The sequence below is a fragment of the Protopterus annectens genome, chromosome 16.part0 (assembly GCF_019279795.1).
Source record: "Protopterus annectens isolate FY-2018-M chromosome 16.part0, PAN1.0, whole genome shotgun sequence".
NCBI lineage: Eukaryota > Metazoa > Chordata > Ceratodontiformes > Protopteridae > Protopterus > Protopterus annectens.
Genome location: NC_056750.1, coordinates 128375891 through 128391667, shown reverse-complemented (window position 1 = coordinate 128391667; position 15777 = coordinate 128375891). Strand labels below are relative to the sequence as shown.

The 15777-nt window shown below is 39.3% G+C and overlaps 1 protein-coding gene across 2 annotated transcripts in view; it reads left to right on the top strand.

Moving 5' to 3' along the window:
• The window catches only part of LOC122790885 (immunoglobulin lambda-1 light chain-like), a 1657182-nt gene extending 1653745 nt beyond the window's left edge, over window positions 1-3437 (top strand). For both annotated transcript variants that reach the window (XM_044058557.1, XM_044058556.1), the window contains exon 3: window positions 3015-3437. In XM_044058557.1, coding sequence (XP_043914492.1) covers window positions 3015-3328 — 314 coding nt within the window. In that variant the 3' untranslated portion in view covers window positions 3329-3437. The remainder of the gene's footprint in view (window positions 1-3014) is intronic.
• The last annotated feature ends 12340 nt before the right edge of the window (window positions 3438-15777 follow it).

Sequence of the window (15777 nt, the reverse complement as noted above, 5' to 3'; positions counted from 1 at the left end):
GCCTGCCTGCTTTCTGAATCGCTAATTCACCTCATTTGCATGTTTTTCACCAGCAAATTAGATAATTAGCATTATTCAATGGTGCCCACGTAGGAATAGTGCTGCCAGGCTCATGTACATCCCCAGGCTTGTTTACTGGCTCGCTTGGCGGCCATATTCCATGTAGGAGAGCTTATACTGTTTTTGCACTCTGTGTAAGCGTTATTGAATCCCAGGGCAACTCTTAGTAAAAGATTATCCATTAAATACTCCACTCACAGCAGCAATATGAATAAAATAAAAAAAGCTTGCCAGTCTGCAAGAAGATGTGGTTCAGGTGGGATTTGCAACTTCAGTTCCAGGGAGTACAACAAGTATAGCCTATAATCTAACCACACATAACTATGTGTCACTATTTACTTTACCTGTAAATTTTACTATTATTTAATGTGTTAAATTTTACTAACATTTTTTACTAATACTGTCTGTCAAATTTACAGTTTTTTGACATAAATCTTGCAGCTTTTTCCTGTGGCCTCCACTGAAAAGGAGATTTTGCTAAGTCAGACTTTCCTGGTAAACAAGTGCAAATAGATAAAGCAGTAAACTGTGAATTCAGTGGTCTTTGAGTGCAAATAATAGTTTTTAGAAAAATCAAAGAAGGTACATCTCCCTACATTACATTAGTAATTTATTAGTAAACTAAAAGTGTCACAACACCAGTTTCCAGGAGTATCTTTTTTTAATGTTTTTGTTGAGTTTACATGAAAAAGTACTTTAACAAATATATATTAAACTTTTTAAAACACAGATTAACAAAACTATATAAATGGTCCATAATCCAAAAAGATCTTGATACAAAGTTATTTTGCCAAGAGTATTTTTACATGGCAGGCTAAATTGTTTTTATTCCAGTATTCACACATCCCCACACCTCCTTTGGTAAAAAAAAAAAAAAAAAAAAAAAAGAATCACATTTAACATCAACATAAATAAAACTGATTTACCAAATTTCATTTGGCAAATTTTTCCAGCAATTAACCTCAGTACGCTAACCTTGAGCAACTTATTTTTAAAGTTCTAATCTCCTGTTCTACTGTAAATGCACATACAGAGTATAAGGCCATATCTCCACAATTCTCATCTTACATAAACTCTTGCAGGCTTTGTGACAAGCAACAACATGGCTTCAGTTAAGGATAAGGCACTGTAACTGTTAAACTCTCTCTTGTTAATAAGACCCTGCAAACTGTGATCACGGTAAGCTAGCTGGGGATCGTACTCTTAGGTCTGTGAGAAGGCCTTGCCCCTGTCCAGTACACCAAACATTTATCAGAAATATGGCAGTGTGATCAGCTGCCTGACTGGTCTTTCCCTGTTAAAATAAATGACATATCCTACCCAGAACAATTTGTCTTTGGTATTTACCAAGGTACTTTTCATGGATTACTGTTTCTGAATTTCACTCTCCTCATAAATGCCTTTAGAATCACTGTCCCTAGTATTCATTTTATTTTCTATGTCAACAGCATTGTTATGTTGTATATCAACAATGTTTTATCCAACATTTCACAAAGGTTTGAGCTTTGGTCCCCCCCAAGTTTATCAAACTTTAGAAAAAGTAATACTCTTTGAAACTGTCAAGTTATGTTCCTTTGTGCCAGTCAATTTGGCTATAATTGGATATGTTTTATACAGTAAACCATTACAAATATATAGGCTTCTGGCCCAAGTTTAAGCAAACCTTCTAAGTACACTTTGATCAAGTATCTCATAAACTAAAGGAGTTACTGAGAACCTGCCAGAAAATCCCACCTATTCAACCCTGGATCTAAATTAAAAGTAGCTAAAGTAGTTTTGTTACCATAACATATTGGTTGGCATACTATTCTTAATCAAAAAGAAAAAAGATGGATAATTAGATTAGGTGGATTATTTCCACCAAGACTGAATGAACAGTTGTGACCAGCCAGTCATCTTGTGATGTTGTCTTTATCATTCTTATATAATATGGCTATTTGTAATGACTTTTCACACTGAGGAAAACATAGTTTAGATTGCCGAAACCGGTCTGTTTTTTTCCATATTAATTAAATGATTGCTCTCACACCACTATTGTGCTGGCTTTTTTTCTTTTTGATGGACTTTGGAGATGTTTAGCTGTGCACTGCCGTACTTGCAGGGGAGTGTTATTTGCATTGATACCTTGAATATGACTCAATGATGCCAACTTCACAATACTTTTTTTTTTGTATTACACTCAAAAATAAAGGAAAAAAAAAAGCTATCTGGATGCCATTTGCCAGAGGACCCTCACAGCATCCTACTCTATGATCTACACTATTCTGTTCCTGAAATATTGACCCCCCCCAGTCTCACTTCTAAGAACCAAGCCATTCACTTACAGCGTGCTTATTTTCACAAATTATGTAATCCTGATGTCCCTCTGTACTGTTTAGATTGTTTCACAAAGGCTTTTTCATTCTTAATACTATAGGTAGGGAATTCTTTTCCACTGTCTATTAGAAATGTATCTCCTTACAAACAGTTTAAAACCTGCCAGACTGAATATCATTTAAAACGAACTGCATACAGCTATGTGAAATATTAATTATCTTTATTCGTTAGTTAAGAACTACAGTTACTCTTAAGTGTAGGCTGTGAGTAAGCATGTTCAGTGGGTCACTGGTTTGAAACTCATTAGCTGATGTATATATTATTTTAAGTATTTCATAGATACAGTCATCTTATGTTGAGTTGTGTTAAATGAAAAAATGCCACGTGTAGCCTACTTAAGCAAGTAAGCAGAGGTTTAACACAATTTTTGTATGTTGATTTCTGACTCATGCACATAACATACAGAACTGCAGTTAAAGTTTAACAGATAATTCTGTAGTTGAGAATGTGAGCCTCCACATTCACTATTGTCATCAGAAAGTTATTGTTACTGACAGTGTGATGATTTACTGCTAAATAAGTTGCTAGTTTTAACAGTTGTACAATACATGTAACTCATTTATCACTTTCATTTTTAGGAAGCTCTGTACCCACAGTGTGGATCTTTCCTCCTTCAAGCGAAGAACTGTCTACTGGAATAGGGTCAGTTTGTTGCCTGGTTAAGGGATTTTATCCAGGAACTGTGGAAGTGCGTTGGAGTGTGGATGGGGATGCAGTATCTGAAAGTGTGTTAACGGCACCTCCGGTGCTGAAGGACAATACCTATAGTGTAAACAGCTGCTTATCAGTCACGGCACCTAAATGGAAAGATCACAGCTTTTTCTCTTGTACAGTCAGGCACAAATCAAGCAGTACCGTAATTCAAAAATCTGTTAATTCAAAACATGCATAAAATTAAAATATTTTTCTGAGGCCCTGGTACTAATAGCTAATGCAAGTAACATACTGACTGTGTAATCTGCTGAATTAATTAAAACAATGTTTTATTCAAATTATAAATATTAACAAGAAAGTATAAATAATAACAAGTGCTAAAGATTAAGGTGTTAAACATTGCTTATGTTTGCAGAGATACTAGACATAGTGTGCTAATTGACTGTAATTGGCTTATCCATCAGTAGCTCAAGAAGAATTTGTGCATGTGTTTGAAACAGCTTATCAGAGTTACTTTACACTAATCCATAAATCCAATATAGCCAGTGAATAAATTACATCCTTTGTCAATATCTCACAGCGGTTAAGCATGTGGAGCTCTATACAATGACGCTAGAGAGGGAGATAATAAGTTAAAAATATTTGACTAATGCTGTATATTTTTCAGATTTCGTAGATAAAAAACCTAGTACCATTAGTCCTTACTATAAGAAAATGGACAGGCCTGTTATCTGTATCATGAGTTACCCAACTGAGAGTCGCTGAAGGTAAATGGCATGATTCATCCCATTACACATTACTGAAATAAATTCTGTGGAAACAGTGGACACAAGAATGAGAGACATCATCTTTACTTTTGTCCAAGATGTAGCTTTCATTGGGATTCTGTGCATTATGCCCAGTGATGTGTGGTTCTACAAGTCAGAGCAGTGCCTACTCAGTCCATGCATTCTTCTGGTTTCTCCACACCAAACTCTTGGCTACTCCTTATTTTTTGTCACCTTTTGTAATCAGAGTACAAGTTTCATGGCATTATAAACTTTTCTATGGTCTTCTCACAGTAGATAGGCTGATCTCTTACTTTGACCTTGCTGTATATGTTTACCTACTCACAGGGTTTATGCAGATTGTTTCTCCTCCACTAATATCAGTCATAGTATTGTGGATAATTTTTACTACATAAACAGGCTGAATCACTTAGAAATTATGTTGTTGCAGTATTAATATTTTCCACCTCTTCTGGTCTGTTTTCCTTTCAGTCTGTCATTTAATGAAATTACACAGTGCATCATCTTACCAAATACAGCTCACATAAGTGCAGATAAAGACACAGTCAGCAATATTTTTTTTGAAAAAGATGTATTTTTGCATGTAAATAACACCAAGTAAACATAGTCACTTTATTCAATGGTTCAGCAGTCAAGCATGGAAAACAGAACATCATGTTCAACTTTTGGTGTTTAACAAATGACTTTTGACAATTTCAGTTTATGAGTGCAAATTACTTTTAATTGTCTAATTTAGATGCTAATCTTTTCAGGTACATTTGATAGCTTATCATTCTGTAAATCAGAACTAACCAGTTCAAATTTTAGCCCTCTAAATAGCAGCAGCAATTCAACAAAAATATTTCCTATTTCAAGTAGAATTAGTAATACAAACATTAGCAGGGAAATTTGAAGATTTACAATGAACGCACTATAAAGTGTGGGGTCTAACATCATATAGAATTTCAACAATTACATTTGTCAATCTATTTAAGTCACATTATCTAAAAGCAGTAACATGCATCATTTTTTAAATATTAAATCATTTTAGTTACCTTTTGTATTATTATATATTCATAATGGAAGTCACCTAGCCACAGTTATTTCATGTTTTTTTTTCTTTCATTGTGATATACCAAATCATTTGTAAGTGTAGTAGCATCACTCACAATTTTTTTGTAATAGTCCTAACTGGCATCATCTATAAGTGCATGTTACATATAATAGTCTGGTATTTTTTAGATTTGTATTGGACATTAATAACATAGAAATTATATGTTTGCACAGTGCCAGCATAAACACTTCTTACCCATTTTATACATGGGGTCAGGGTGTTACATCAATGGTGGCCATCACCTAGATCTGGTATTTACAATACCAGGTGTCTGGCCTTGTCATAGTCATTATTCCATACTGCACACACTTGCACACTGACACATACAGCCAGTTTAGAGTATCCAGTCCACCTGCTGTATGTCTTTGAAATGTGGGTGAAAAATAGAGCACCTGAAGAAAACCCAAGCAAACACATGGAGGACATACCAACTCTGTACCGAAGGCACCTCAGCTGAGAATGTCTTAATAAATGATACAAACCCTCTTTAAAAGTTTCCAGTCCAGAACATGACTAAAATATAAAGACTTATGATTCAAGAGAAGTACTTCACATCTCCATCAGTGAGAATCAACATTTAAAGACATCTTTCTCAGACTTTATGGTACATAAAATACATATTCTTCATTTAGCTCACTATTGAAATAGGTCTGACTACTGGGATGGTCACTGTAGACATGTACATCTAGCCCAATTTCCAGAGCTCAGAACCTTTCCCCCTCCAGACATGGTAGATACCATCCCATCTGTGATGTCATGGCATCTCAAGTGTAAAACAGGTGTTTGCACATACCATGATAGACCTTTATACCACAGTTTGTAGTGCACACATTGCAACATTGGTATCCATTGCCAGGCATGCTTCAACCTACTCTAGAGCTCAGAACAGATAAATATCCATTGGGGAACTTCTTTTTTTCTAGTTGTGTAGGCTTCAGTTAAAGTGTAGTTCTTTTTGTTGACCTCAGCCATATGTTAAGGATTGAGATTGGAAAATGTGCCTGTAGTAGACAAGTTCCCAAAAACTATTTGAATAATTGTTTAATTTGCCAAGGCCCACAGCATGATGTCATGGATTGAAAGGTTTGTTATGGATTAACCCCTAAAATTATTAGAAGTAGGCAGCATTCTCTTCAATACTGTTTTGACAGGAAGAGGCTTGAGGCCTTCAACCATTCTTGATGGCATCTTCTGGTTCATCTTCAGCTTCTGGCATCTCCCATGAAAAAAAGTGGTTCAAAGATAATGCAGAAATGGGCATGAGTGATGCAATGCAGACATCAGATGTCTTGTGCTGATCAGATGATGTAAGCCCCAGTGAGGTGCTTTCACAGCCCCTGGAATGTACATCTGTTCTTCCTGAAGCCTCTGACAAAGCCCCTTTCTAGATTGTCATGCTAAAGTAGCCTAACTCATCCCTCTAAGCAGACAAATGAGAATGAGCTTATGAGGATGCCCACATCTAGATGGCCATCACTAAAGCACATTTTGCAGTTTCTGATGGGTAAGACTAGATTATCACTTCCTCAAGATGAAGGATATCCCTGGTCATGAAGTGGAAGTCAGACACACACACATTCAAAAGTTAAGACTTCCAAAGTAGACATCTCAACTAAAAAGACTTAAAATGTGAAGCACTGATCACAATCTCAAAATGTCTCCAGTTATCTGGAACCCAGCTGCTGGGCTGGTCCTTACCTCTTTCCCAATCATAGGTCCATCCTCACCAGTAGATCACCCTGGCTTAAGGTTTCATAGTTATTTATTTGTTTACCTTATTCCTCATCAGGATAATCCTATTAGACTTGCTGCCTATTTAATGGGAAGTCTTAGATTACAGGTTCTGCAGTGCTTGTAGCTTGACAGGGAAAAATAAAGAAGCAATACTTTCCTGTTAAGGTAAAAGCTGACATCTTGGACAGTGATGGGAAGACCCACTTTGCTCTTCTTAAATGTCTCACCCACCCCAAGATATAATTGTAGCATAGAAACAATTTCCTCTGCTTCTCCCACAGAGAAAGTCTTAGTTGTAGAACCTCATAGTAAAATGAAAGAGCACTTCAAATGAAAATTATAACAGGCATTAGGGGCACAAGAGAGAACCACTTTGACTTAGTTAGCCTAGATCCCCCCCCCCCAAAAAAAACTTATAGCTATCCTCCTGTTTTAGGAATTACAGAGCACACCTTCCAAGCTTTCTCAGGCATCAGACACTCATTCCCCTCATCCTGAAAAACCTGACAGGTTTTATACAGTCCAAAATAAGTACCTTTATAAGAATCCTGCAGCTGACAAAGTTGTTGATTTTATGCATCCACAGAAAGGGTCCAGACTGGTTTCTACAACCAGTTGTCTGCAAAATGGCAAATAAAGAAGAGTACAGACTAGAATTAAGAAGAAAGTTTATGCAGTTGCCACACTAGCATTCAGGGCCAGTAATTCAGCAGCAGTATTAACTCTATTTTTCCATTTTTATAGAAGATCAGTGCCACTTCAGCTATTGCCTTCTCTATTGATTCAGTGCCAAGCTCCAGCCAGCTTTAACTGTCATTTCTGACTGTCACAGGTCTTGTCTCATGCAATCCCTCCAGCCATCTCTAGGCTGGTTATCCTTATCTCCTCTTGTATTTTTCTTCTCTGTCCCAACTCTGATTTACCGTATCATCTTCTACTTTCCTGCAGATATGAATGAACCTTGGTAATCTCTTCTCAATGACCTCTGCAAATGGGCTCCCTTAGCTTCAACTCAAATTTCCTAGTTTTTTTCTATCCCACAGTGTGGACCCTACTACATATCTCAGACAAGTCATCTGAAACACATCAAGCTTCTTCAGCTGCTCTGCCTTCATTGTATAGGTTTCTGTGCCATATGGAACACTGATCACACCACTGTTTTGTACACCTTATTTATAAGCTACTTGAGTTAGTGCAGACAGGCTATAGGTGTTGCCTTTGGTGGAAGAGTCATGTGGACCAGTTCCTTTAGACATGAGCTGTAGTGTGCAGTTCCTTCTAGACAGAAGCACATAGACCATAGATTGTGTCCTGAATGAGCATTGGCTACTAATGTGCAACAATTTGTCACAGTTGATCTGTTTCAAGACCATTAATAATCATACTGCTATGACCAACTGTCAGTTAGTTTTTGACCAACTGAGAAAAAAATTAGACATCTGATGAAGATATATGGGCACAATTTAAGGAGTTGCTAAAGATAGCCAGTCAGATGGCAGAACACTATTGTGAATATGATGCTATGGATGCAGAATGCAAGCCTAGCCAATGCTGCAGTCCATGCCAGAAGATGTCATAGTTTGGCTTCTCAATGTATGTTTGGGTAAGAAGCTGATGTTTTGGAATCATAATGCATAGTTTTCAGGAAAATGAAGGAAAGGGGAACATTTATGTAAAGTACCACTCTAATTTTCACCCCCACCATGCTCATGTACTGCAGAAACTACCCCTTTAAACTAGGCCCTTATTAAGTTAAAGCAAGACAGTGAAAGGAAAAAGTGCCTGTACAAAAAAGTGATAGGGGAGAGCATAAGGAAAAACATGGCATCTCCATGGGTCTTCACACTCCAGAGAGCCGCCATGATTATTTACATCTTTATCTATTTACTCTCAGTCATATCCTAACCACCCCACCTCAGCCCTACCTGCTTCATACTATCACCCAATCCAAGTTTTGGGAAGATATGCTTAATGTCTCCAAAAGTGGAAGGCAGTCATACAGGGCAAGTGGGTCCTACAGGTAATGACCAAGGGTTACAAATTACAGTAAAAGACCAGTGATGGAAGAGATCATTCCTGTTGCAAAATATCAAATCTCCAAACCCCCCCATTCTAGAAGACCTATTATATTAGGGTTCATAGAACTAGTATTGCTGAGAAGTCAAAGGGTTGTATTCAAGTATTTTTTCTAGTCCCCAAAAAAGAATGACTTTGGAGACCCTTTCTGGATCTCTGAAGTCCCAATACCTTCCTCAAAGTCCCAAAATTCAAAATATTAACCTTTCAAGCCATGCTATATTTCCACATCTAAATTACAGCATTGAAGTGAATGCCCTTTTATCGACACATATTAAGCGAAATACAAAAATCCCAAATGGCCACAAAAGCAATTTTTTTCCCAGGGGAAAAAAATCACCTGGCTAATATAAAACAAACAAACAAAAAAATCATCGTATGAAGTGGGTGGCTTTGCTTCCCCACACACAGACCCATGTGGGGGGCTGTGCCCCCCATACCCCCTAACTAAATATAACAACTCTGTACTACAGTGGAGGAAAGGGCAAATCCATGATGACAGCCAAGTGATTTTTCCCCTGGGAAAATTTTTCTTTTGTGGCCGTTCAGGGTTTTTGTATTTCCCCTTAATATGCGTCAATAAAAGGGCATTCGGTTAACAGCCCGTTTGATGCCATAATATAGACCCTACATTTCCTGTTACTCCATGCCATGATGGTTACCTTAATCTTAGTGATGCCTTCTTTTATGTCCCTATTCATACTGAACACAGCACCTTCCTCATCTTCAAATCAAGGTACAGCCCAGTAACTGCTTCCAGAACAGATTATGTTGGCTCCCTTAAGTTAGGCCACTGATGAGGCTGTGCCATTTGTACTATGACCTTTAATAGAGCCTTCCAGTTTCAAACCCTGGGATGAGTAGCAGAACAAAATGGCATTTGCTTGCTATGTAGAAATTACTTGTTTTGACACTGGCTGTCCCTCCTTGCCTGTAGTGAAAGAGCCAAATAAATAGACTTTCTTATATTTTTGTTTCTGTGTAAATAATATTGTAATTGGCTGTGTACATCCAGAGAAAATTCTCCCTTGTTTTGTGGCTTGGGGAAAAAGGCACATAGTTGAATAGCTCCCTTGTTGCTTCCAACAGAATGATTTTATGTCTGTGGGTGGGATCCTTATTAACTTAGTCAAACCAGTACACTTCACTTTATCATTTATACCCTCATACTACAAGCCTGAAAAAATTGCAACTGGAATTTATGTTATAGAGGCACCCCCAATTTAGTATCCAACCACGGTCATTCCCAATGTAGTATTCTAATTTCTCCTCTTTCCAATTTTTGGTCATAATCCTGCATTCGTTCCTGATAACATGAGGTTCTCCCAGAAGTTTTCTATGTTTGCAATAATATTTATGCTCTTTCCACATTTCTTGCCTTCTCATCTGGTTCTTTACCTTATATTCTTTATTTTGTTTTTTTTAGCACATCCAATTGCTGCCTGTTTTTTATCTACTTCTTATTTGATTTCCATACCTGCTTGATGTCGATATGCTTCTGCTAGATTAAGCAGAGAAGTCTTGAATTTATTCTTCTCATGTTTCAAAAATTTCACAGCATTTGGATCTTGTGAGATCAGTAGATATGCATAAAGTCCCACAATTGCAGATCTATACATGTAATCATTTTCAAGTAGGCCCAACCCTCCTTCAGAATAGGGAATATATAATCTTGGTATACACTGATTTTTATAAATCATTTGGTGAGCATGAAGCATCCTTCGTGTTTTAATATCTACTCTATCTAACACTTTTTGGGCCAATCAGTCACTCCAAAACTAAGTTAGGACAGGAAGAGCAAATTGGTTTATAGTTGGATCTTGTTCCTAGATGTCAATGCTGTTTTCAGGACTAATTTGTCTTCTAAAGTATTCCTTGCTGAGTTTTATATGCATTTGTTCATGTTTTATTGCTGATCCTTTATCAATTCCCGAGTATTTATACACTCCCTCTTGCTCAAGTTGTTTTATATCATAGTCTTGTCCCAAACTGATGTTTTCATGGTGCTGCAGTTTTCCTGCTTTAAAGGTTGCTTTTGCACATTTATCAAGACCAAATGACATTCTAATATCATCTGAAAAAGTTTTGGCAACCTGCAGCTCATAGGTTCATAGTTAGGTACTAAGCTATTGGCTTAGGGCCTATATAAGCCTAGCCAAAAGGTACCCTGGCTTTCACCACCCAAGAAAATTATTTTCCTGTGCCACTGTTGAGCAGTAAAAAGACCAACCACTTTGGGCATCTATTGTGGTGCACAGTATCCTCAAGATAGGAGAACACGGATCACAAACTGCACGCGGTGGCAGGGCTAGCCACTCGGCGGTGTAAAATATGGCTCTAGGTGATTCGGTCATGTTGACTGTTGCCAAAATAATGGGCATGGGTAGTTACTGGTGATAAGTGGGTTGAGGATCCAGCCTACTCTCTGACCCATGCCAGGGACCCATGCTAACAGTGGGAGGGGTATATGTGCCCCTATTGGCCAGTGTGTGCCCGCCATAAAAGCCCAGCAGCCCTGGGTCAATAGGCTACTGGCTGGCCGGTGTCTAGTTGCCCAGCCTGGGTTACCTGGGTAGCTCTGTTGAGTGAAAGCTGGACATAAAACCAACCAACCTGCCAAACATGAACTGAGAATTGCTACACTTAACATAGGTTCACTGACAGGACGCAGCTTAGAAGTGGATGACATGATACGGAGGAGGCTGGACATCCTATGTATCCAAGAGACGAGATGGAAGGGCAGTGCAACAAAGCCACTTGGCTTGGAATCCAGACTCTACTACTCAGGTGGTGGACAGGCTAGAAATGGTGTAGGAATTGTGGTGAGACAGAGGCTTCAGAAGTCAGTGAGGGATATCATCAGAATTAATGACAGACCCATGGCAATCAGACTCCAGTGTAATGATAGGACTGTATTCATAATCTCAGCCTATGCCCCACAGCAGGGTTGTGATAGTGAGGAAAAGAGTGCATTCAGGCAGCAGTTGCAGGACCTACTAGATAAAGCAGGACAACATGAATTGGTGTTGATAATGGGTGACTTAAATGCACATATCGGGACAGACAGAACAGGATATGAGGACTGCCTGGGTCCACAAGGGTGGAGCAATAAGAATAAAGAAGGAGAAGCCATTCTAGACTTCTGTCTGGCAAATGGCTTGATAGTAGCCAACACATGGTTCAGAAAAAGAGACAGTCACAAGATCACATACAAGAGTAGCCAACATGCAACTCAGGTAGACTTCCTCCTAGTAAGGAAAAGGCACTGGGGTAGAATCCATGATTGCAAAGTCATCCCCAGTGAAACAGTTGGTTCACAACATAAACCAGTAGTTGCCACAATCAGCTGCAAGCAGTGGTTAGAGAAGGCTCTAAGGTTAACAGAGACCAGGCCGAAGACCTGGAAGTTGACTGGAGAGAAAGTACAGCAGTTCAAGGAATTACTCAGGGCTCTAGCACCCCAAGAAGAGGAGGAAATAGGTGGAGTTGAAGAAGAGTGGCAGCACCTAAAAACAGCATGTGTTAGGACTACAGAAAAGATATGTGGCTGAGCCAGGTATGGAAATAAGGTACATAAGGAAAGCTGGTGGTGGAATGCAGAAGTGCAGGAAGTAATCAAAAGAAAGAAGGAGTGCAGGAAGAAGTGGGAGATTGAAAAGACTGACCAAGCTAGGAAGGACTACTGGTTGGCTAACAAAGAAACTAAGAAAGAAGTTGCAATAGCAAAGAATAGGGCATCAGAGGCACTCTGTCAGCTTCTGGAAAGTGACTCAGTAAGGGGCACAAAGAAACTATACCAGGTTGCAAGGCAAAGACAGAAAGATAAAGAAGATAGTCAGACACCCTTCATAAGGGATTCCAGCAACAACCTACTTACCGGCCCACAGGACATCAAAGGCAGATGGAAGGAGTATTTCCAGCAGCTTCTTAATGAAGAAAACCCCACAGAAGTGGTATTGCCCCAGAAACAGCCTACAATGAGAGTAGAAGAGGAGCCCAGCTTAGAAAAAGTAAGAGCAGCACTAAGGAAAATTAAGTCAGGGAAAGCAGCAGGCTCAGATGAGGTCACAGCAGATATGATAAAGATGATGGGTGAGCTAGGGGAGAAATGGCTCCTGAGGGTACTAATTGCAGTGTGGAGAGAAAGGCATATCCCAGATGACTGGAGAATAAGCATACTCGTGCCAGTGTACAAGAACAAAGGGGACATCCACAACTGTGGACAGTACAGAGGCATCAAACTCTTACCACATTGCATGAAAGTTCTGGAGAGGGTGATTGATAAACGGATGTGCAGAATAGTAGAATGTAAGATGGGAGATGAACAGTTCGGATTCAGATCAGGATGCATCACAATTGACCCGATGTTTGCATTGAGACAGATACTTTAGAAGAAACTAGAGAAGAGGAGAGAGTCAAACTGGGCTTTCCTAGACTTGGAGAAAACATATGACAAGGTTCCAAGAAAGCTGATCTGAGCAGTACTGCGGTGGTTTGAAGTCCCAGAAACATTGGTAGAATTAGTACAGGCTATGTACAAGGACCCAGTGACTCAAGTACGAACAGTGTTTGGCCTCACTGAGGGGTTCCCAGTGGGAGTGGGTGTACACCAGGGTTCAGCTCTGAGCCCACTGCTGTTCATACTGGTAATGGACTACATCAGCAAACAGGTTGGAGGGGTCAGAGCAACAAAGCTGCTGTATGCAGACGATGTGGCAGTACAGGCAGACTCTAATCTAGAACTTTAGCAAAGGATAGGAGAATGGAATGCAAATCTGAAGGCACATGGGATGAAACTAAGCACAGATAAGACAGTGGTAATGGCAGTAGATTGGGGAAATCAGAAGAAGCTGAGAATAGAGATAGATGGGAAGATAGTGAAACAGGTAAACAGCTTCAAGTATCTGGGAGGGGTGGTTGAGGAGAAGGGTAGTCTGAATGAAGAGGTCAAAGCTAGAATCAGAGGGGCTGCAGCCAACTGGCATAGAGTATCAGGTGTAGTCTATGACAGAAGAATGCCAAAGAAGCTGAAAAGTAAGGTGTACAAGACAGTGGTGCGACCAGTACTACTGTATGGTATAGAAACCTGGGCAGTAAAGGCAGAACAGTTGAAGAAGCTAGAGGTGATGGAAATGAAGTGCCTGAGAAAGGTGGTAGGATGCACACTGCGGGACAGGCGAAGAAATGAGGACATAAGAGCAGAAGCCAAAGTAGCTCCAATTGCAGAAAAGATCAAGGAGAACAGATTACGATGGTATGGGCACATGTGTAGAAAAGCAGAAGACAATCTGGTGAGGGAGATTTGGGACAGACAGGAAGAAGGTAAAAGGAAGCGAGGGCATCCAGCAAAGAGGTGGCTGGATTGTGTGAAAGAAGATCTGCGACAGTCAGGCATGATTGTTGACGAAGGCAGGAGAGTGGCACTGAATCGAGAGAGTTGGCGACAGTTAATACGATACCCCGACCCCATGTAAATGGGAAAAAGGGGGATGATGATGATGATGATGATGATGGTGTTGAGCAGAGCCACAGAAGTGACCCCGGGGTGAATTTCCTATCTCCCATCTGATCATCAAGATTTTTCTTGAAGAGTGCTAATGAGGAGCTTTGTTTGATATAGATAGGTAGTTTGTTCCAGAGTATGGGAAGTCTCTGTGACAGGGATATATCCCTCAAGCATGTTCTGTTTATTGTGGTGACAAGGTTTAGGACCTTAGAGCATGTAGCTCATAGGGATTGGGATTTCTTTAAGTGGAGCATAGGTTCATAGGTAGGTACTAGGCTACTGGCCCTAGGGACTATATAAGCCTAGCCAAAAATGTACCCTGGCTTTCGCAACCCAAGAAAATTATTTTCCTCTGCCCCTGTCGAGCAGAGCCACAGGAGTGATCCCTGGGGTGAATTTCCTATTTCCCATCCAATCATCAAGATTTTTCTTGAAGAGTGCTAATGAGGAGCTCTTTTTGACATAGATAGGTAGTCTGTTCCAGAGTATGGGAAGTCTCTGGGACAGGAATCTATCCCTCCAGCATGTTCTGTTTATTGTGGTGACAAGGTTTAGGTCCCTAGAGCGTGTAGCTTGGTGGGATTGGGATATCTTTAAGTGGAGCATGTCCAACAGCTCTGAGTTTGACATACCTTTGTATGTTAGGCAGAGATCACCTCTGAGTAGGCGATATGTGATAGAGTAAAGCTGAGTTTTTTGAGACGGTCTGCGTAGGGCATCTGTTTGAGGCCTGTAATCATCTTTGTGAGGTATTTCTGTGACCTTTCCAGTTGTTGCAGATGTCTTGTGAGGTACATACCAAAAGGGGCATTGTACTCTATAATGGGTCTAATGAGTGATGAGTAGAGGGGAACAATGACCTCTTTTTTTCTGCATGAGAAACCTTTTGTGATGAGGTGAGCCATGTAGAAGGATTTCCTGACCACTGTGGCAATGTGATTATCAAAGGAGAGACTGCTGTCCACCTGAGTCCCAAGGTCTAGACCAAGAAAAAAAAGAGCACAGTGTTGCAGGTCCACAGATGATTTTAATATAAAAATAATATCCAAGAACGTAGTTAAAATCCACAGTCGTTAAGCACTTTCATCAAATAGTTTGACTTCCTCAGAACAAAATGACAAGTAAAATTTCAGGTTTAAATACATAATTCTAGTTGATCAATTCAAAATACCCAATCATGTCAATGAAAATTCCCTCCTCATGAATATATAATTACTCAATAAAATAGCATCTGTTCCTTTTTTTTATATAAAAAAGTAGTAGTTCACAACAATAAAAAACTTGGTTCAACAAAAACAAAAAATAAAAAAGTGCATAGTGCCTCATTACAATTAAGAACTCTTCTTAATATATACACAATCATATTATTATATGTATTCAGAATACTATGAGAGTGCTACTACACTAAACCAGCCTTTTCTTTAAGAATTGACATTATAGAAATATGCTAATTAAGCCCTGGTGGGTAGTCAGCGGCCAGTCTCAGTTGC